At 35.4% G+C, this 23,003-nt stretch overlaps 1 protein-coding gene across 2 annotated transcripts in view; it reads right to left on the minus strand.

Annotated features, from left to right (window-relative positions):
- LOC111568986 (fibrocystin-L-like) overlaps positions 1-23,003 on the minus strand; it is a 92,979-nt gene that overhangs the window by 47,920 nt on the left and 22,056 nt on the right. For both annotated transcript variants that reach the window (XM_055017593.1, XM_055017592.1), the window contains exons 22-39: positions 22,818-22,945; positions 22,574-22,737; positions 21,561-21,721; positions 19,760-19,892; positions 18,456-18,610; positions 17,039-17,161; positions 16,700-16,805; positions 15,337-15,444; positions 15,092-15,256; positions 13,900-14,021; positions 12,412-12,544; positions 10,095-10,281; positions 7,850-7,992; positions 6,061-6,165; positions 5,564-5,749; positions 3,642-3,815; positions 3,328-3,533; positions 837-1,809 (exon numbers count right to left, since the gene is read on the minus strand). In XM_055017593.1, coding sequence (XP_054873568.1) covers positions 837-1,809; positions 3,328-3,533; positions 3,642-3,815; positions 5,564-5,749; positions 6,061-6,165; positions 7,850-7,992; positions 10,095-10,281; positions 12,412-12,544; positions 13,900-14,021; positions 15,092-15,256; positions 15,337-15,444; positions 16,700-16,805; positions 17,039-17,161; positions 18,456-18,610; positions 19,760-19,892; positions 21,561-21,721; positions 22,574-22,737; positions 22,818-22,945 — 3,472 coding nt within the window. The remainder of the gene's footprint in view (positions 1-836; positions 1,810-3,327; positions 3,534-3,641; positions 3,816-5,563; positions 5,750-6,060; positions 6,166-7,849; positions 7,993-10,094; positions 10,282-12,411; positions 12,545-13,899; positions 14,022-15,091; positions 15,257-15,336; positions 15,445-16,699; positions 16,806-17,038; positions 17,162-18,455; positions 18,611-19,759; positions 19,893-21,560; positions 21,722-22,573; positions 22,738-22,817; positions 22,946-23,003) is intronic.

A 23,003-nucleotide genomic window follows, 5' to 3' on the forward strand; every position in this document is an offset into this window, starting at 1 on the left:
GGAAGTGACGGGAAGACGATCTAGTCATTTATTAAAGTAAAACACCCTGCAGACTACGCCGGAAATAAAATTTAAAAAATAGAAGTTTTTGTGCAGCTCGCTATCAAATGATCTGTGGCCTGGTGGTTGGGGACTGTTGTTCTAGAGCAGTGGTTCTTAACCTGGGTTCGATCGAACCCTCGGGGTTCAGTGAATCAGTCTCAGAGGTTCGACGGAGGTCAAGACACATCCGACTCATATGATTCGTGATGACACGCCCTGCTTGGCCATCACTGGCTGCAGGTGATCACGCTACATTGCTTGGCCAGTCTGTGCTGCAGGGAATTTGGTGCGCTCAGTAATCGACTTGTGACTGTCATGATGGTAAGTCGTGTGATTTCTTTCTTAATATTTTAATCCATACTAACTATGTTGAGCAAAAAAAGAAAGTGGTCGGACGAATAGGAGTCAGCATCCTATCTGCATGATTTGCAATGCCAAGTTAAGCAATTCTAGTCTAGCACCGGCAAAACTAAAGGAACACTTCCTTAAGCTGCATGGAGATGGGGAATACAAGAACACAAGTGATGTTAATGCACGGTTCATTTTGTGCACCAGTAAAACATATAACTATGTCTTGAATTTGAAAAAGATCACATTTTATTTTTCAATAAAGAAGGGTTCGGTGAATGCGCATATGAAACTGGTGGGGTTCAGTACCTCCAACAAGGTTAAGAACCACTGATCTAGAGGAATCAACGGCGTACAGATCTAAGCCATTATAAGGTACTACAGGATTCATTTAATGGACAAAGTCTTCTAAATATGCGACTTGGATTGAAAACGTCCAGATGTACCTGTGGCGGGGCTGATGGAGCTGAGGACCGGAGTGTGGGCTGCAGAGTAGCTGAAGTTGAGTGGAGGATAAACCACAGAAGAGACCCGGACGTTGGCGGTCACCAACCCTTCAACATGAGGAGGCGTCATGCAGTGAAGTTGACCCGGCATCACCTTCTGAATCTCGCAGGGTTTCCCACCAATCGTCACGCTGGTGTTTCCTGGAGTGAAGCCATTTCCGGTGAAGACGAGCGGAGTTCCTCCTGCCAGACTGCCCACGGCGATGTTCAGGATGGCATGAGCGCGACTGTTCAGGGTGACGACACCGGATGCGAGGCCTTTGTTCCTCACCGTAACTCTGACTGAGTGGTACCCGGCGGGCAGGGCGCCAACCATCGCTGTGATGTTGCCGTCGGTAACGTTGGCGACTTGTAACTCTGTGGCGTTGGCAAAAACCGACACTATGTCCACACGGCCTCCAAACCCCGAGCCGGAGATGGTGACACTGGTGGCACCATCAATAGTGTCGGGGGAGATGCTGGTAACTGTTGGGGTGATGGAGGAGGAGTAGACGAAGGAGCAGTTGGAGTGGCAGGAGCTTTGGATTCGGCCTTGGTGGAAAACTACGTCGCCAGTGTGCGGCTGAGACGGAGCAGTGTCGCACAGGATGTGAGTGTAATTCAGCGTCAGGATGCTGCAGGATTCGCCGGCGACAGTCACTTGTCCAGAGGAGAAGCCGGAACCGTGGATGAAGAGCCTCGTGGAGCCGGTGGTGCTGCCGACGGGAGGCGAGACCGAGTCGACGACGGGCAGAACCACGAAGCGACGGTCGAGCTCATTCTTCACCAGGATGATGGCACTACCAAGGTTGTTGACTCTGACGGACACGGACAAAGCGACGCCGGTGGGGAGCTTGGTGCTGGGGGCGAGCTGGCAGTTGATGTCTGAATGAGAGCTGTTGATCACCTGACAGGGCTGATCTCCAACCTTTACCTACAGGACGCAAAGCAGAACGGCATGAGGCACAATAAACTCTTTATTACTCCACAAAAGGCCGAGACATGGAGCACCCATGAAGATGAAGGCTGGGTTTAAAGGAGGATGATGAAGATTGAGAAACAAAATGAAGTTATGGTAAAAAAACAAAACAAAACATTTACCCCCTTTGGAAATTTTCCCCTTTTATTACTTTTCAACATTGAATTGCGATGACTTCAATTTGGAGCATTCACCCTCTTTCAAACAACTCCCCTAATTCAGCACTAGAAGTCACAGTTTGTGAAACAGAGATTATCCCAGTGCAGTGAATGTGTCTCAGTGATTGTAGTATAAAGACTCCTGTATCTGGATGGTCCAGTCACTGGTGAATCAGTACTCCTGGATAGAACTACACCACGAAGACTAAAAGAACACTCCAAGAAAGGTTTTTGAAAAGCATCAGTCAGAGGATGGATACAAAAAAAGTCACAAAACATCCTTTGGAGTCCATTTAAATCCATCATTAAGAATAGGAAAGGAAAATGGCACATGTGTAAATGTGACTAGAGCAGGTCGTCCTCAAAACTGAGTGACCGAGCAGCAAAAGATTATAGAGGGAGGCCACCAAGACACCTATGACTCCTCTGATTGAGTTGCTAGCTAGTATTTATGACCATGCTTCGTGATGGACATAGTGTCAAGTCTAATCACAGAAAAGCTCGATTTTAGCTTCATTACACCAAAGAACCTTCTTTCTGTTAACTCCAGAATCTCCTGCAAGCCCTTTGGTGAATTCTAGTCCGGATTTAATCAGACATTTTTGTCTTTCTCTTTTTCTCCCATAAAGCTTTGACTGGTGAAGAACAGACAACAGTTGTATGAACAGTTTCTAACATCCAAACTACTGAAGCTTGGAACTCCTTCAGGGAAGTTATAGGTGTCTTGGTGGTCTCTTTCACTAGTCTCTTTCTTGCAACTTCTTCAGAACTTCTACATGTCTTGGTGACCTACTTCACTAGTTTTTTTCTTGTATCTCCTTAACATGAGTCATAGGTGTCTTGGTGGCCTTCCTCACTAGTGTCCTTCTTGTATTTCTTTCAGAGGAGTCATGGGTGTCTTGGTGGCCTCCTTCACGCATCTCTTTCTGCCACGGCCACTTGGTTTTTTTAAGGACGTCCTGCTCTAGTCAGATTTACTCATGTTACATATTCCTGCCATTTCTTAATGGTAGATTTAACAGGACTCCAGCAGATATTCAGTGACCTGTTCTTGTATCATCCTGATTGATGCTTTTCAGAGTTGCTTGAAGTGCAGGATGTCCTTGACTTGAGAAGGAAGGGGAGTCACAACATGTATCTGGGGTTCTCCTTCACTGGGAACGTCTCCAGGATCTCAATAACGAGCTTGTGTAGCAGTGTTAGATATATTTATTACATTATTTTCTCAAGAAGAAAGTACCAGAGTAAAAGTTATCAGTCAGTCACTGACCAAAGAAAACATCTTGGATTTAAATCTGTTCAGCTAAATGCTAACCTCATTAGCGCAGGTGATGTTGCTGAAGCCCATTCCCTGGAGGTGGATGACCTGGTGGTACGAGCCCTGGTTGGGGGAGATGGAGTGGACTGTGGGGGTGGAGCAGGCTAAGGAGCTGTAGGAAAACCCATTTGAAGTCTGATTGGTCTGCTGGCACTGTGGTGATGCAACGCATTGCTGTGCTGCTCTGGAAACGTGACGGGAACCTGCAGGGGAGGGTCATAAAAATGTCTGATCTGAAGTCTTAGCTTTACATTTTCAGATTTGCTGGAGGATACTGCTTCTGAATCAGAGCATCGTATCTGCATCTTTACCTCCTGCCACCAGTCTGGCCTGAATGCCTCCCACGCTGACGGAGACCTCGCTGGTCTTCTCCATCCGATTCCTTACTTTCACGACTCCCTGCAGCAGAATGTTGTTGTTGTTGTCTACGTAGCCGCTGCTGTAGAGGTACACACCAGGAGCAGTGAACTGGTAGCTGTAAGACCCTAAGTGAAGAGTAAACGTGTTACAGTAAATCATGAAGCATGTAAAGTTGTGAACAAATGTTTATAAAGGCATAAAGACCATGTATATCACAGCAGTCTTGAGTTTCCAATGACTCTTATGGAATCATTGAAACACATTTTCTTTTTACAAAAAAATAACAATCATGCATTTTGGTTCCTTCAAGATTTATTATACGTCTTCTGGAAATACGATAAAGTTTGCTGGGTCAAAAATGCACACGACTGTTCAAAAGTTTGGGGTCATCCAGACTATTTCATCTTTTCCATGAAAACTCACACTTTTATTCATGTGCTAACATAACTGCACAAGGGTTTTCTAATCATCAATGAGCCTTTCAACACCATTAGCTAACACAATGTAGCATTAGAACACAGGAGTGATGGTTGCTGGAAATGTTCCTCTGTATCCCTATGGAGATATTCCATTAAAAATCAGCTGTTTCCAGCTAGAATAGTCATTTACCACATTAACAATGTCTACACTAGATTTATGATTCATTTAATGTTATCTTCATTTAAAAAAAATGCTTTTCTTTCTAAAAATAAGGACATTTCTAAGTGACCCCAAACTCTTTAACAGTAGTGTACACACAGCAAAGCTAATATTTAAATATCTTTTGGCTATTTTCACTGAAATTAGCCACTTTAGTAGCCGTCCATAAGCTTCTGGTTTATCTTTGACTCCGCTTGACAGAATTGGTGCAAAAGACTTGTTTCTTCAGTACATTCCATAGACTCTTAATGGGGTTTAAATCAGGACTTTGGAGAGACCATTCTAAAACCTTCATTCTAGTTGGATTTCTTTACTACCATTGTATTGCTGGAACACACAACTGCATCCAAGACCCAACCTTTGGGCTTATGATTTAAGGTTTTCCAAAAGAATGTGGAGGTAATTCACCTGTGTATTCCAATATACAGTACCACTGACAGCACAACAGCCCCAGACCATAGTACTGCCACCACCATGCTTGATGGTGGGTTTGGTGTTATTGGGGCTAAAGGCCTCATCTTCTCTTCTACAAACACGTTTCTTGTAATTGTGGCCTAATATCTCAATTGCTGCTCCATCTGACCACAGAACCTGTTTATGTAACACAACTGTTCATCATGCAATGACGAAAGCTTGTGTAAACTTGTTTGTTATGTAGGTTCTTCCCTCATTCTCGTGCACCCAAAGTCAAAAGCAGACACAATCATGTTTTAGGTGCAGCTACAGCAGAGTTTGATAACAAGCAGATGATTAACAGCAACTCATCATCATCATCAAAGGAAGGAAAAGTATGTTATTGCAAGAACAGGATGAACTTGGACCATGATGCAAACCAAGACAGTTTGAGCTGCAGCTATTGTTTTACTGTTTCTGTGTTCACGTTTGAAACCTCCAACTGTGCAGCTGATTTGCTAATTCACAAACTGAATGAAATGCCAAATAATGAGATTAAGTCAGCCAGAATTTATTTGTGAATTGGCATTTTATAACTTAAACTGTACTGAAATGAACAGATATTGCTTGAAAACAAGATTTTAACCCCATAATATAACTTTTATCTGATTAATTAAAAGAAAAAAAGAGGATAAGCACTTCAACGCAAACCTGCATAGCTAATTATCACTTTAAGAAACAGTTATGATATGCAATGGTGCAGAGGTATTTCTTTAAATTGGGGATAATGAGAAGAAAGATTTTGACTCAAAATCTGTGGATTCCTGCCTCAGTATTCTACCTTTTGAACTCTTCATCTCTCCACTGTTGAGCGGGCCCCCTGCAGGAGTGGTGGAACTTGCAGAAGGAACACTGAAGACCCGATACCCGACTCTCTGGAACTGAGGTGCCTCCCAACGCCACATCACTGTGTCTCCAACAAACACTGTGAGTGAGGAAGGACTCCATGCATATCCCTGTCCATAAACTGCAAAAACACAAGGACAAATAAAAAAACAGACAGATACAGCAGATCTCATTGTCAGAGGTTTACCTTACATGTAATCTAAATACTTGCACCTATTCAAATAAGGATAATTATGCACTAGCAGAGGTCTGACTGGTTCTTTGATTTTTGTTTTCCTAACAGTTTCTAGGTGCAGTCATGTTTAAGCTGCAGGTGACAGCTTCCTCGCTCGCGGCACTTTTCCGTAAGTTGATCTTCTTTTTGTTAAACTCTGTTTCAGTCTGCACAGATTTAGTTTGACACCCGAACAAAGGATGGAAATGGAAACTTACCGTGGTGAGATCCCTGGTTGGTGACATTGTGGGTCTCCTGCTCCGACTCGACGACGCATCGCAGTTCTTTCTCCGAGGCGACCGTCACTTCACACTGAACATCTCCTGTAGCAACACAAAACACGAGTGGGATCATTTATGAAACGTGATTCCGTTAAGCTATAATAGTACTTTTCCATATTTGCATGTTGTTGCATTGTCACAGATTTCCACCAGTGACTCCTAACCCATTACGTTTTATTTTTCGATATAAGGCTTGCCTTAAGAAACATATTTACTCTTAAAACGGACTATTGCTATACATTTTTATTGTGGTGATTAAGACTAGGGAAGTCCTGATGAAATTGTTTTTTTCCCCCTAATTTGAGTCGTTTAGTGTTTAGTATCTGCCAACAACATTTTACGAGGGCCAACAAACAAACAAAGGCCATTCAAGCATTGCAGATCAGCTGTAGTACCTGGTTGTGCCAATAGGTGGAGACTTTTACTGTCTAACACTGTAGCAACCAGAGAAGGCTAGCAGAGAGTGTTGTGGGGGTTTACCTAGCAACGGCACCATGACAAAGACTTCTGTGATGCTTAATGACCTCCAACCAGAGCTCAAATGTTCAAGACAACCTGGGATTGATTAGAGCAATGCCCTTTTATCTCAATGACAAATGTGGTTCCCGTACCATGTGTCTTTTGACTGAACCAGTGTTCGCTATGCCCAAGTAGCGTTATCAAGACAATAATTATTAATAGACTACACTAGTGATTATCAACAAGGAAAAAATTGTGCTCTCTTTTTACAGAACGTTATGTACACCTCTTATTTTTTTAATACTGTAGAAAGCATTGTGGGGGGTTTGCTAGTAAATGGCCATCATGACAAGGTTTTCTGTGAGGCATAGTGACTTCAGACCAGAGCACAAGTGCCAAGTTGGGATCAATTAGGATATATTATATCCCACTGGCATATGTAGCAGCCAGTTTGTTCACCTATGTCATGTGTCTACGCTTTTGCTAGTAATACCAGTGCATCATCAGTATAAAGAATTAGTAGACTGTGGTATTGTAGAAGAGCTGTAGTACCTGGTTCTGCCACCAGATGAGCCCCTTAGTGTTTAATACTGTAGAGAGCATTGTTGGGGTTTAACTAGTAAATGGGCACCATGACAAAGTCTTCTGCTAGGCTTAATGATCTCAGACCAGAGCACAAGTACCACTTAGGGATCAGTGACGATATACTCTGATACCTTGCCATCATGTATCATGTGTCTGTAATATCAGTGCATACCCAAGTAAAAGTATTGTAGTAATAGCAGATTGTACTAAAGTATTGTAGAATAATTGTATTACCCAGTTGCATAACCAGATGGAGCCTTTTATTGCTTGATACTGTATAGAGCATTTTCGGGATTTAGCGAGTAAACGGGCACCATGACAAAGTCTTCTGTTAGGCTTAATGATCTCTGACCAACGAATAACTGCCATATACTTTTGAAATCCTGGTGGGATAGATAATTACAACATGCTTTGTTTATGTCATGTGTCTAGTAATGCCAGCACATGACCAGTAAAAAGAATTCTGAACTTAATATCAACTGTTAATCAACTACTGGCTGATATTTTGGCCCAAACTAAGTCAAATATTCAAATTTACAACACATGTAACAGCGGATGTAAACAAAGAATCGGTCTTAGGCTCTTGTGGATACCGATCAGTTAAAAATGGTCGTAGTCGATCCTGGTTAAAGTACATCCCTAAATAAAACAGTTTGAAATTGCTGCACCACATGTTGCTCACCAATAGACACTTTGTTGTCGGATGTGTTGTTGCTGAAACCAGAACCAGAAACTGTCAACGTGGTTCCTCCCATTAAAGAGCCGAACGACGGGGAGATGCTGTAGACTTCCAGGATGTATTCAATGGTGGCGTTCACACCGTTGCTAGGGACACAAAACAGAGTCATGACTTTTGTGGATTCATTTTTACGAATATTATCAGTTGTAGTATGAGTTACTACAATGAAGAGTTTTAAGCGGAATTGACCCCACTAAGCATTCATGTGCATCACTGTGCAGCCATTATATACTACAGTACTGCTGTAAGTACTACTACAAAGACATATCAGCTATCCTAGGTCAAGAAAACATGGCAACATCTGTGGACACTTGAAAAAATCACGTGCATGTTGTTTTTTCTTAATTTTTATTACAGAAATAATCCAAGAAATTTAACTTTCTTTTTTTTATTCTTCCTTGCATAATAACTGTCTGTACATAGAGGTTTTGGCTTTGTTGTGTTTATTAGATCTGGGTCATTGCTGTTGGGTTATTATTTGTTTTTATACTCAAAATTTAAATTAATGGGACTTTACATGCAGAACATAGGGTATTATAAGTTTATTTTTAACTAATTTATATAAATATATTCAGCTTTGTACCCATTTGTTGTGTTTTCTGACTTTTTTCGCAGTAATTTAGCTAATAAATTACTAGTTTTGTTGTGTGTATTAGATGTGTGTCATTGTGTTTGCTGGTGGATTTTTTAACATTTTTATTGTAGAAAATCTAAATTAATGCGACTTTAATGCAGGATATACAGTATTATAAGTTTGGTTAAGCACACAATCTAAGTTTTTATTTCACCACTGAAGAAAAGAAATGATAAAAATATAACTAATTTATGTAAATATCTTTTATTTTGAATTCATTTTTTTGTGTTTTCTGACTTTTTTTGGTAAATTTATCTTATAAATTATGGGTTTCGTTGTGTTTATTAGCTCTGGGTCATTGTCTTTGTTGTTGGATTTTTATCATTTTTATTAGAGTATCTAAATTAATGGGACTTTAAATGCAGGACCTGTGGGATTATAAGTTCAGTGAAGCACAGAATCTAAATGGATGGATGAATTTATCTCTTTATTTACTTATTTATTCAGCATTTTATTTATTTGTCTATTTTTTTTTTAAAATAAAATGTAACTAATGTATGTGTTTGTTTTGTATTCATTTGCTGTGTTTTCTGACTTTTTCCCGTTAATTTAGCTTGTGAATTATTGATTTTGTTGTGTTTATTAGATCTGGATCATTGTGTTTGCTGTTGGATTTTTTTTTTTATTTCAAAATCTAAATTAATGGGTTTTTAGTTTTAATGGAAGTTTAGTGAAGCACAGAATCTAAGTTTTTCTTTCACCACTGAAGAAAACATATGACAAAAACTGAACTAATTTATGGAAATATCTTCACTTTTTTAACCTTACTTTTTTGGGGTTAATTTGTCTATTACTAGATTTTTTTATTTAGTTTTATTTCAATTGTTGGTTTTTGTTGTGTTTATTAGATGTGGATCATTATGTTTACTGTTGTATTTTTTAAAATACATATTAGAAAATCTAAAATAACGAGACTCATGGCTTTAATGGAAGTTTAGTAAATCACAGAATCTAAGTTTTTTTTTCACCACTGAAGAAAACATATGACAAAAACTGAACTAATTTATGGAAATATCTTCAGTTTTGTATTAATTTGTTGTGTTTTCTTACTTTTTTGGGGTTAATTTATCTATTACTAGATTTTTTTATTTAGTTTTATTTCAATTGTTGGTTTTTGTTGTGTTTATTAGATGTGGATCATTATGTTTACAGTTGAATTTTTTAAAATACATATTAGAAAATCTAAAATAACGAGACTCATGGCTTTAATGGAAGTTTAGTAAATCACAGAATCTAAGTTTTTTTTTCACCGCTGAAGAAAATATATGCCAAAAACTGAACCAACTTATATAAATATCATCTTATTTGGTACTTTTTCCTCACCGTTAGGATTAATTCATTGCGTTTTCTGTTGGACTTTTATGTTTTTTTTTTTCTCTGAATAATCTAAATCATTGAAAGTTCTTGATGTTATATAACGGCTCTTATCTCCAGACCAACTTTAACATCGAACCTTCACTCAACACACAACATAAACTCCACTGAACAAACAGTGTCACAGCTGTTTCATGTGTCAGATGGACTGATTACAGGTGTTTCTGACAGCAGCTCTACCTGGTCTGGGGGTTTCCCTTGTTGCCGACCTGAACGTCCACCTTGTGCCGACCCGGCGGCAGCTCGGGCAGCAGACAGGTGATGTTTGTGGACGTCCACTGCAGGGCAACACACTCCTTCCCTCCCACCAACACCACGCTGCTATTGTCTCTGAGGTTGGAACCCCAGATGGTGAGAACTCTGCGTCCTGCACAAAAGGAGGCAAAAACATCCTGTCAGCGGAGGAGCATCTGTCATTCAAGTGTGAAGATAATTAGCCTGGTTAATTCCTCTACATTTCTTTGTAAGAAAGCGCCTGCAGGTATTCTAGCTTCTGTATTGTGTACTGTAATTACACCGCTGCCTCTGATTGTCAGGGTTCAAAAGGTAAAAACAGAGTAAACCTGCAAATCCACATTACAAGACTCCAGAACAAAAACAGGAAAGAGTGACGACTGAAGGTTTCCACACTCTGTTTTTATCTCCAGGTGACAGTCGAGTCACAGGTGAACTCAGACAACAAACCATGCAGGCACGCTATCTTCCTGCTCAGTCAAAGTTCAGGTGATGATGATCAGATATAACATTAAAAAAACAGCTGCAAAATGTGAAAATCAGGGGTCATACGTGTATTTTTGGATCATTGCAGTGAAAATAAACCACTGAAATTAGCCACAAATGCAGGAAATACAACATTTATCCAGCTAGAATAGTCATTTACCACATTAACAATGTCTATTTATGATTCATTTAATGTTATCTTAATTTTAAAAAAAACTGCTTTTCTTTCAAAAATAAGGTCATTTCTAAGTGACCCCAAACTTTTGAACAGTAGTGTAGCTCCAAATCTATTTCTTCTTGTAGCACTGAGGTGTTTCACATCACAGCACTATAAAAAGTTTGCATAAAAAGTTCAAAATGTCTTGATTATTTGATAGTAAAACTGTCAAAAGTCTGAAAAGTCTGTGAGATTAAACTTATGAATGTAGAGAAACAAGATAATCAGTCATTAACATCACCTGCCTGTAGTTTATTTAATATAACCAGAAACTTGTACAGCTTTACTTATATATTAATCTATTCATTTAATATTTTAGTTGTCTGCTTATCTATTTCTTTTTTAAATTATTTTATTGATTCATTATTTTATTTGTCTATTTATCTATTTATTTTTTATGTATTTTTCTATCTATTTGTCTATTTATCTATTGTTTATTTTATTGGTCTATTTTGCTTTTTATTTATGCATTATTTCATTTGCTTATTTTATTATTCTTTATATATTTATCTATCTAGCTACCTGTCTATTTATCTATTTATTTTTTATTATTTTATCTATTAATTATTTTATCTGTCTATTTATATATTTATATATTAATTATTTTATTTGCCTACTTATTTATTTATTTTTATGTATTTATCTATGTGTCTATTTCTCTATTCATTTATTTGTTATTTTGTCTATTTATTTTTATCTATTTACTTTACTTTACCTTTACTTATCTACTTTATTTGCTTATTTATCTATTATTTTTTAATGATTTTCTTTATTTATCATTTTCCTTGTCTATTTATCCATTTATTTATTTTTATGATTTATCTATCAGTCTATTTATTTTAAAAATTAGTTTATTTATTATTTGACTTATTTCTTGTAAAACTGAGGTGTTTCACATCACAATACTGTAAAACGTTTGCATAAAGAGCTCAAAATGTCTCAATAATTTCATCGTAAAACGGCCAAAAGCCTTAAAAGTCTGTGAGATTCTAATAATAACAATAACTTTACTTGTATTGCACCTTTCAGAAGAACATTCACAAAGTGCTAAGATTAAACTAATAAATCCACAGTAATGAGATAATCAGTCATTAACTTCACCTGTCTGTATTTTATTTATCATAATCAGAAACTCACAGCATTATTATTACTATTATTGCCTGTTTTGACTTGTAGTAACCTTTTCTTCTGTGAATATTGATCATAAACAGACAGAAACCTTCTATACGGTCCAGTAGCATCATAATCCACTGAATGTTCTCTGGTTTATTCTGTTGGATCCTTTGTGAGACACTATGAGGTATTAAAACACAATGAATAAACTTCTATTATGTCCCTGGATGTTTTGTGTTCGGCTACATTCAGACAGATTAGATTTCTATGGACCTTTATGGAACAAAAACCCATTCAACCTGATTCTCTGTTTAAACAAATCAAAGAGGAGCTCTATAGTGATGCTTTATGCAACGATCTGACCTCACCGAGGGCTTTAGATGAATAAACACACTTTACAAAAGCCACCTTTAGAGTATTTATATATATAAAAAGCTCTGAACTGACCCGTGACGGTGGTGGTTTGAGGACTGAGGCTGGAGATCTGAGGCGTGACGTCGTTATCGAAGGTGAAGGAGCCGACGGCCGACTGAGTCACGTTCCCCTCCGACACCGTGACGTTCTGGGATCCTGCAGCTCCCTGAAATAAGACATACATAAACACATTTTATTAAAACATCAAGCAGAAGGGAGCAGCAGCGATTTATTTAGAGGGAAAGACCTAAAGCTGAAAGTGTAAACAACAAATAAAAGCTGCAGCTTGATTCAGTCGGATGTGACCAGTAGCTGGAAAAGTTAGTTAACATTTATAAGGTAGATTTATTTATTTATTTATTCATTTATCAAACAAATAAATCAAAACAATTTTCAAAGTGGTGAATAGAAAACGGATGGATGGATTTGTTTCTATTTATCTACTTATTTACTTATTTATATACTTGTCTATTTATCTATTCGCGTATTTATTATTTTATTTATTTATTCATTTATTTATTTACTTACTTATTCATTTAACAAACAAACACAAATTAATCAATTTTCAAAGCAGTGTAAAGAAAATGGTTTGATGGATGGGTGGATATATTCATTTATTTTTATTACTTGCTTGTTTATTTATTTATTTATTTGTCTACTCATTGTGCTATTTTTTTTATTCCTTTTTTAAAAAAACTATTTTCAATTATTTTACATGTAAATTACGTAGTATAATCATAACATATAATGAAGCTAAGTCCAAACAGTGTTATTAAATATGGAGATCAGCCTAAATAAATTAAATTTGAATCCAACACACTAAAGCACTGATAATTGTGGTGATTAATCAGACTGATTTTGAACTAAAATTCCCTCTTTTTACAAATATACACATAAAACCCAACAAATCCAAGGATTCTCTAAATCCCCTATGTTTTAATTTAATATAATATAACTTAATGTAATTTAATTTTTTATTGTACTTTATTTCATTTTGATTTAATATTATTTAATTAGATTTTAATGACATTTTATTTTTATTTTATTTAGTTTTATTTCATTTTACTTTATATTGCTTAATTTAATTTTAATTTAACATTAAAATCAGTAAGGCTGGTTTTTAAAGAAGGAGGCTATTGCTATTTATTCATTTTAGTTTAGTTTTCTTGTTTTGTCTCATTTTACTTGATTTTTATTGTTTTCATTTATTAAAGCTCTACTGTTAAAGCTTCCAGACTTCTATCTTTCATCATTTCAATCTTGAAGCTGCAGAATAAGATCCAGCAGCTATTTAACTTTAGATGCAGCCACAAAATGCATCTTTAAACTGAGAAAGCTGCAAACTTCTCTCACACTAACTAGAGTCCGTCACTCCAAAACAAGACCAAAACACAACTCGCTTTACAGATTGCGTACAAGAACTCCAACAATTTGCTCCTTGGACTGAAGCACTTCTAGATGTTAGATATTGTAGGAAAATAACTCATATATTTATGGAAATATATATGTTTGTCCACTTACTGCTGGTGTTCTGCATTTGAGCTCCGTGTCGGTGGATTGAACCAGCAAACACTCGACACCGCCGACAGTAACCGAGGAGTTCTGGCTGAAGCCGAAGCCGCTCACAGTCAGCAGGGTTCCTCCTGACAGAAACATACAAATAAGATCAGTTTAAATGAAATTAGTCTGCATTTGATAACATTTTATTATGTGTTTTCAGGTTTAAGTTTAATCATAGGGTTATCGATTTGCTTGGAATTTAGTCATCAGCATGAACTAATGTGAGGTTTTAGGACATCTAGCTCCTATCATGCTTTTCTTCACTGTGGGTTCATTTTTCACTGCAATGTAAAACAATGCAGCTCTATGGAAACAGAACAACCATGAAGAACTCAGAAATGTCTCCTGTGTAGCAGTTATAATGTCAGCATTTGCATTAAAACAAATTTAAAAAGCTGGAATTACCATGTGCAACATTTTTACAAAATGCCCAGAGGTGTTGCTGAAACCAGAAAAATGAAAAAGTGGCCCTATATGCTATAGGTTTTTCAGTATTTGTGTTTTTATTCTGTGTACGTGTTTGCCTCATCTTTGCTTTTTTTTTTTTATACACACTGCCTGTAGTTCAGTCAAGTTCAGATAAAAAGTCTTTCGATTTTTGTCAACTGACTTATTTTCAGCTGAGTCAATTACAGGTTCATCGTTGCACTGAGGAACGCTGAACTTTTTGTTTTTTACATAATTGTTTTAATGTAAATGCTTCATTTTGTGTGAAGGTTAAAATAGGCATATAGAAACAAGTGATGTTGATGAAAAACTGTGTTTTTAAGGTAAGATTTGGTTATTTTCTTGATCAAACCATTAGTCAGACATGATTAATTGATATTTGCACTAGTGCTTATCTCCTCTTTTCTCTGTCTAAACACTGCTTGCAGTTCAGCCGAAAAGCCACAGCGGTGTCACAAATGATTCACAGTTGCGTTTTTTAATGAAAGAATACCATAAACTTATTTATTTTTGGTGAATTTTTTAAAATTAAGCATATAAAATAAAGTAATTTATATGAAACGTTGTTTTAAGCTTAGATTTAGTGAAGTTTTCTAATGCAACATGGTCAAAAAACAGGTTCTAGTTCTGATAAATGGTGTAATTTAGGTGATTTTTAATAAGATAACAGCTTTTAAACACAGATCCAGATGTTTTCATGTTTTACCTGCCACGCTGCCGGTCGTCGGGGAGAAGGAGGAAACGATGAGCTGGTAGGTGAACCTCAGGACGTTTCCTCCTGCATGCCGGGAATCTCCCAGAGAGGGAAAGTTGACGGACACCGGAAAACTTCCAGCACTGGAGCTGCTCAGTCTGCACACCTGAGAGGAAGCTGCAACACACAAACATCTGGCTCGTCTCACATCTGTGCAGCTTCAGCAACCAACCAGAGCTCAGACTCTTTAAACTCACCGCTGATCTGCTCGACGTGGCACTTTGCTTTTCCCACCATGATGGAGGCGTTTTCGTTGCTGAATCCGTTTCCAGTGACGGTCAGGAGAGTCCCCAAACCGTCAGATCCTGAAGAAAGATGCTTATTAATGAGACGCTGCAGATTTTAATGAGGGTTTTAGAGCCGTAAACTAAATGAAAAAAGTATTCATTTACATGTTGACTGTAAGGAAAAATAACAGGACAAAACTGTAAATTATGTCCACAATAGAAGTCTGTTTTTTTTAAAATAAATATTAACTTGCTTTTTTACAACTTGTGATTATAACATCACGCTATTTTTACGGTATTTAAATCAGCAAATTTTGTAATTATTTTACAGATATTTGCTGTTAATGGAAAGAAAATTACGTATTTTAAGGACTGGAACATGACGAATATTTCTTATTAAATACTGTTATTTTACTTTACTTATTTCTATTTTTTAAACTATTTTTAGTTATTTTACATGTAATCTACATGGTATAATCTTAATATATAATCAGGCTGAGACCCTACATATGGACTTATTAAATATGGAGATCAACCTAAAGAAACCAAAAATAAATCCAAGACATAAAATAATTGATAATTATGGATATTAATTGGGCTAATTTGAATTAAAGTTCCCTCTTCTTACAAAAATATACATAAAACTCAACAAATCTGATGATCCTCTAAATCCCTAATGAGCAACCTTTGTTGTACTTTAATTTAATACATTTATTTTAATTTAAATTATTTACGTTTTTTAAATAGTATTTTATTGCATTTAATTTAATAAATTTTAATGGAATTTTATTTTTATTCAATTAAATTAGATTTCGCTTTATTTTATTTCATTTTATTTTATTCAATTTTATTTTATTTTTTAATGAAATTTTCTTTAACTAAATTTTTATTTGATTTAACTTAATTTTACTTTATTTTATTTTAGTTCATTTCATTTTATTTCCGTTTTTCAATTCATTCCATTTTATTTTATTAAATTCTATTTAATAATTATTTTTATTTTATTTGAATGAAATTGTATTTTATTTTAATTTATTTGTTTTGAAACTTTATTTTATTTTAATTTAATTTTCTTTTCTTTTATTACATTTTTGCTCCTTTTAATTTAATTTCTTTTTTATTAAATTTTATTTTTAATTTCCTTTTATTATATTTCATTTTATTTTATTTCATTTTCTTTAAGTTAATTTAATTTATTTTTCCTTCTTTTAATTTTCTTTTAATTTAATTTAATTTAATTTAATTTAATTTAATTTAATTTAATTTTATTTTATTTTATTTTATTCAACAATAACTAGAACAATGCTCAGTGTTGATCTTTTTTCAAACACACCTTGATTTGGGCTGATTCCAGTCAGAACTGGAGTTTTCTCTTCTTTCCACTGGAAGCTGCAGTTTCCAGAACACTTGGAGGGAATACCGTTGATGTGAACGTCCACCTGAAAACACCAACAACATGAACAACAAAGACACACCGGGTTGGAAAAGTCATGAACATGTGGGGTTGAAGCAGCAGAGAAATGAAGAACAGAAACATTAAATCCTGCCTGCAGGCGTCAAATACAGAACCAGCCGACAGAAATAGAAAGCGGCTCTGCAGGATTCATTAACCACAGATGAGCCTGAAATTCAAAGCTTCATGTCCTGGAGGCTTTTTGAACCTCAGCTCTACCTGCGGTTCATTTTCTCCAGTCCTGAAGAAATCTCCTGACAGGCTTCTGATCAGCAGTCCTCCTTTTACTTTCTCACGAGCCGAAACCTCGACGTTTTCACCGACGACCGACGAGTCGTTGATCTGAGGAGAGGAAAAATAATGTCATTAAAACCTTCCAGATGTTTTATTTATTCCTGCAGAACCTGGAATAAATCAGAGCATCAGTAAAACTAGTCCTGGATGGAGGATTATTTATCCTCCTGCATCATTTTCACTTCAAAATTACATCATCTCTAAACATTTTCCATTTATTTATGATTTTTGTGGGGTTTTTGGTTACTTTGTTAATTTTACTTTGCTTTTTGTCTATTAAAAACAAAATTCTGTGCAAAACTGATTCAGAATAACTTTCTTATTTCATCAAATGTTCCTCTTTTATTTATATTTCAAGAAAAACCTCAAACATCACATGATTTTTTACTGTATATACATCTGCAAATATTGTAATTATTTTACAGATATTTGTTGTTAATTGAAAGAAAATTACGCACTATAAGGACTGAATTCTCAATTTTTTAAAATTACTTTCTATTATTTTACTTTTTTTATTTATTTTACTATTTTTTAGTCATTTTGCATGTAATTAGCATGGTATAATCATAATATATAAATAGGTGTTATTAAAATGTTATTAAATATAGAGATTAACCTAAATAAATTAAATATAAATCCAAAACATGAAATTGATTGGTAATTGTGGAGATTAATTAGACAAATTTTGAACTGAAGTTCCCTCTTCTTTTTAAAAAATGTAATTTATTGTATTTTAAATTTAATTTAATAATTTTTTACATTTTATTATTTCATTTTAAATTTAGATTTTACCATCAAACTTGATGTTTTAGACATAATTTTGTGGCGGTGGTCAACTAAGGCTGTTTTAAACATTCTATAAAAAATAATTAGATTTGATTAGATTCTGTTCTATTTGATTTGATTTCTTAGTCAGCACAAAGACAGACAACATGTAAAGCAGACCTACTGACGTCACCTTACCCAATTCAACAATAAAAAAATCAAGACAAAACAATAAATAAAATAATAAAAAATGATGTTATTAAGGTTCTAATGAGAATGAATGAAATGGGACACAAAAATAAATACGTAAAATCTATCAGGCTTTCTAAAGAATTTCCAAGATTCTGGATTAAAAGAGAAGAAGGTGAATAAAGAAAAGAAGAATTAATTATGTTGCAGAATAATGGTTAAAATGGATTATAATTATATAAATTTGTTTAATTCTGAGTTTAATTGCTGCTCTCTAGTCTCCAAATCATGTCATTGGATCTTTAACATCAATTGTCTTTCATTTCTAATAAAAACAGAGTGTTTTCTCCTTAATTCTCTCTGTAAATCTGGTAAATCTGGATCAGACCTTGATCAGAGGCTGGTCTCCAGCCTTCATCAGCCACTTGATCTTCCAGCTCGGTCTTCTGCAGTTTCCCTTCTTGGTGACGCTGATCTGTCCCATCGCCTCGATTCCCTCCAGAGCGTATTTCAGGTCGTCCTCGCTGATGTCCACAGACAGACCTGAACACAAACCAGTCATATGTATAAAGAATACAACTGATTTTAACCTCATTTAACCAGAAACCTGCTCATGTGATGATTCACTGGTCCAGTTTTAAAAAGCCAAAAACTGTAAACAGCATCAAAAATATGTGTTTTATGTGTGAAAAAAAAAAAAAAGAGAAAAGGAAATGGCAACATAACGAAAATCAACAATAAATATATATAAACTGAAAAAAAAAATAAAAATATGTGTTTTTAAACATTTGCTTTGACTGTAAAATTACACTATATTATCACACAATAATGTTATTTTAAAGATATTTACTGTTCTAGGATATTTTAAAATAGTTTTTCTGGCAGCTTCCCTTGTTTTTCACAATTTTTTATTACTTTTTTTTTACTTTTTCGTCACTGCATTTCTTGTTTTTTTCTGAGAAACATCTAGAACAGGAATTCCCTTCAAAATTAATAAAGTTTGATCTTTTCTTATCTTTTCTCATCTTTTTCTCATCGTTTCTGATGGTTTTCTTAAATTTTCTTACCTTTTGTTTTATTTTCATTTTTTTCTCGTTTCTGATGGTTTTCCTATATTTTCTTACTTCTTCTTTTTGTTCTCGTCATTTTCTCATTTTTTCTCATCTTGTCCTCATCCATTCTTGTCTTTTTCTCATTTTCTCATCTTTTCTCTTATTGATTGTCCATATTTTTAGGGACACCAGTGCTGCATCCTGGGCTGAACATCGCCCAAGAAGAGTGGAATCCATGTAAAGAATTAGTATTTTCACCTGACTACAGCAGAACTAAGCAGCATTAAAGCCCCTAGCTGTACTTTGTGGTCATGACGTGCTTTATATCGATTTACATTTTAACAATTAACACCTAAAAGTCTTTGTCCTGTTTCACAGAGTTGATGATTCACTGTTCCAGTTCTGTCTTCCTTTGTCTTTGTCTTCAGACACCAGCAGTGATCGTGTGACAACTTCTCCTGCATTCCATTTATTTTAGGCTAACATTAGCCTGTCATCTCTACAATGGAACTTCTGTCATTTAAGTCAGTGATTAACTGAATGGCAGTGAGGAATTTGACCCATCTAATGATGACATCTGTTGATGCATGAAGTCACCACACATAGGAAATGATACTAAAGGTGAACTTATCTGACCCACCTTCAACTATGTCCCCGTAAATCTCTGCATCGAAGGTTCCTTTCAGAGGTCCGGAGGCTCTATGAGGACGATTGATGCTGACTTTAGCTCCTCCTGATGTGAACTCAGCTGAGTCCTCGCTGCTGTTGGACTTCTGTGGATGGAAGGAGGAGAAAAAGTTTTATTTTTTAGAGTCGAATTTACATGCAGACTGAAACAAGACAGCTCTAAATGGATCAAAATCATTTTAAACTCAAGTTGAATATTTTCAGGGTAATTTTACTGCCTTAGATTTTAACAAGCTCTTATTTTGGTAAATACAAGGTCAAGCCACACATCCTATTTCCCAAACAGTCTCATTTATGCAGATATTTCATTATTTTTCTTTCCACTAATACTGGCAGATTTTTTATATTAAGCCTTATATTGGGGGGAAACATATTTCATATTATTAAAACTTAGATTTTTACATGAATCTCACCATTAAACACTGACAAAAAAGATTTATATTTATGATAATGTAAGAGAGATTGAAAGAATATTAGATTTATGATGGTGGGAAACTGCGGAAAATGAGGGGAAAATATGCTTAAGGTCTAGATTTTACATACAACTTTCTACTTGCAGAGGTAGAAAAGCAGAAAAATGTTGAATATGTACATCAAACATTACATGAACACATTGTTATTGTTGTGTAGATATTAGTCCATCTGTGCACTGATGAGTAAATGACTGATTCAAACAAGTACAATGGATGAGGACATGGATGCCGGTTAAAACTAGGTTGAAATCTGATGTAAATTCAAGATTATTTTTCCTGTCGACAAGCAGCAAACTTTGTTGGGAAGTTCAAGTGTTGTGGTTTAATCTGATATCTGCTACACTTTGCTGCAAAAGTAAAAAAAAATACTAAGAGAGCAATATAACCAGAAGAAGGCCGTGAATGTTCTTGGTTTTGTTTTTGGATTTTAGGATTATTTTATTGTGTTTTCTCAATTTTTTGTCAATAATAATGAAGTTGATCGTGAGGATTTAACACCCAAACACAAGCTGATCAAAGCTGGAATGCATTTCAGTGCAGGCAGCAGTGGACAGACTGTGAAAAAATAATTGCCCCCAACAGAAATCTTCTATTTTTGCATATTTCTCAAACTTACATGTTTCAGATCATCAAATTAACATCTATATTTATTGAATATTTGACACAGATAATCCACAAAATGCAATTTTTAAATGATGGTTTATTGAAAACGTATATCAGCCCTGTGAGACAGTAATTGCCCCCCTGAACCTAATAACTGGTTTGGTGGCAACAACTGCAGTTAAATGTTTGTTCCAACTTGTGATCAGTCTTTTCCATCACCACAGAGCCCACTCTTCTCTGCAGAATAGCTTTATTTCAGTCACATTAGATGTTTTTAGAGCATTAACTGCCCTTTAAGGTTAAATAAGAGATCTCTGTAGGGGGCAAATACTTTTTCACGACTCTGTAAACACAGGAGACTGTACTACTTATGACCTGATTTATTGTGATGTCTCTTTTACTCTGTGTTTTGGCATTTTTATTGCTTTTATCAATTTATTTGTATCAATTGATGAACTTCTTTTATTAATTTATATATAATGAAAAACTGTATTTTGCATTTTGTATATTTTACTGTGTTTAATTCTGTTCCTCCATTTTTTCTTTCTGTTTGGAGTGCCTCACTTTCTGTTGTAATATTCTTTTTTTTTTTTTCCATCAGAGCACTTTGTTTTTTAAAAGTTGCCATATAAATGAAGATATTGTCATTATTATGACATAGAGAAATGAATTAGTTACCTGCAGGAAGCCCATTTCCAGCAGCGGGAACCCAAAAGCACATTCTGCAGGTGTAGCTTTGATCTCGTAGCTGATGTTTGAAGTGTTTGATGCCCTTCTGGTGACAGAGATCATCTCAAAGGAGCTCTGAAAAGGAGGAGGCCTCCTCTTCAGGGCGGCAGCTGGAGAAAGAACAGAATAAATGTCAAATAAATTGACTTATTAGTCAGAAAAACACGAGTTCAAGAATTAGAAAGATCTTTAAAAGCTCCAAAATGTTGGATTCTTGCAAAAATGTGAACATTCTGAAGGAATAGAGCTCTGTACTGTTTACATCATCCTTTCTTTTTTCATCTTTTTCTTATCTTCTGTGATGGTTTCTGATATTTTCTTACATTTTTCTTTTATTTCCTTGTGTTTTTCTTGACTTTTTTAAATCATTTTCCTCATCCTTTCTTGTCTTTTCTGATCTTTTCTGATGGTTTTCTTCTATTTTCTCATGTTTTTCTTGTATTTCTTGTCTTTTTCTCACGGTTTTTATCTTCTCATCTTTTCTCATCCTTTTTTAATCTTTTCTTATCTTTTTTCTCATCTTTCCTTGTATTTACTTATCTTTTTCTTTTATTTTCTTGTGTTTTTTTCATGTTTTTTAGCTTCTCATCTTTTCTGATGGTTTTCTCATATTTTCTTATGTTTTTCTTTTATTTTCTTGTGCTTTTCTCATGGTTTTTATCTTCTTCTCATCCTTTTTTCATCTTTTCTTATCTTTTTCTCATCTTTCCTTGTATATACTTATCTTTTTCTTTTATTTTGTGTTTTTCTCATGTTTTTTATCTTCTCATCTTTTCTGATGGTTTTCTTATATTTTCTTATCTTTTTTATTTCATTTTCTTGTGTTTTTTCATGTTGTTCTCATCTTTTTTTATCTTCTCACCTTTTTCTCATCGTTTATCTTTTTCATCTTCATGTCTTTTCTCATCTTTTTCTCATCTTCTCATCTTTTAAACCCATCTATAAACCATCCTGTCCTGTACCGTTTACATCCCTCGTGGTGGCCGTCTTTCCGATATAAACGGCGTCTACGTAGAAATCTTCACCAGAGTCGTCTCTGTGGAGGTGAAGCTCCAGCAGACTGTATCTGCTGCCGAAGAACTCGACCTGCAGAGAGCTCTGCAGGTCCAGACATTTGTAGCTCCACCTGGGGAGAAATAACAACGCTGTAGTTTTACTTTATCAGAGTTTCAGACTAAAGAAATATCGTCTCTGGATGTTACTGACTCTGGGCCGTGGTTGAACACGGTGCTGATCTTTGCCGTCTCGGTTTTGGTGACGCTGCTGCTGCTGCTGACATACGTGAACTTCATCTCAACGACGTTCTTCAACGCTCCCTTGTAGGCGAAGCAAAGCTGAGAAGAAACAGATGGAAGATGATTCATACGGTCCATATTATCACTTTTTATTTAC

This window comes from Amphiprion ocellaris, chromosome 15 (assembly GCF_022539595.1).
Source record: "Amphiprion ocellaris isolate individual 3 ecotype Okinawa chromosome 15, ASM2253959v1, whole genome shotgun sequence".
Classification (NCBI taxonomy): Eukaryota; Metazoa; Chordata; class Actinopteri; family Pomacentridae; genus Amphiprion; species Amphiprion ocellaris.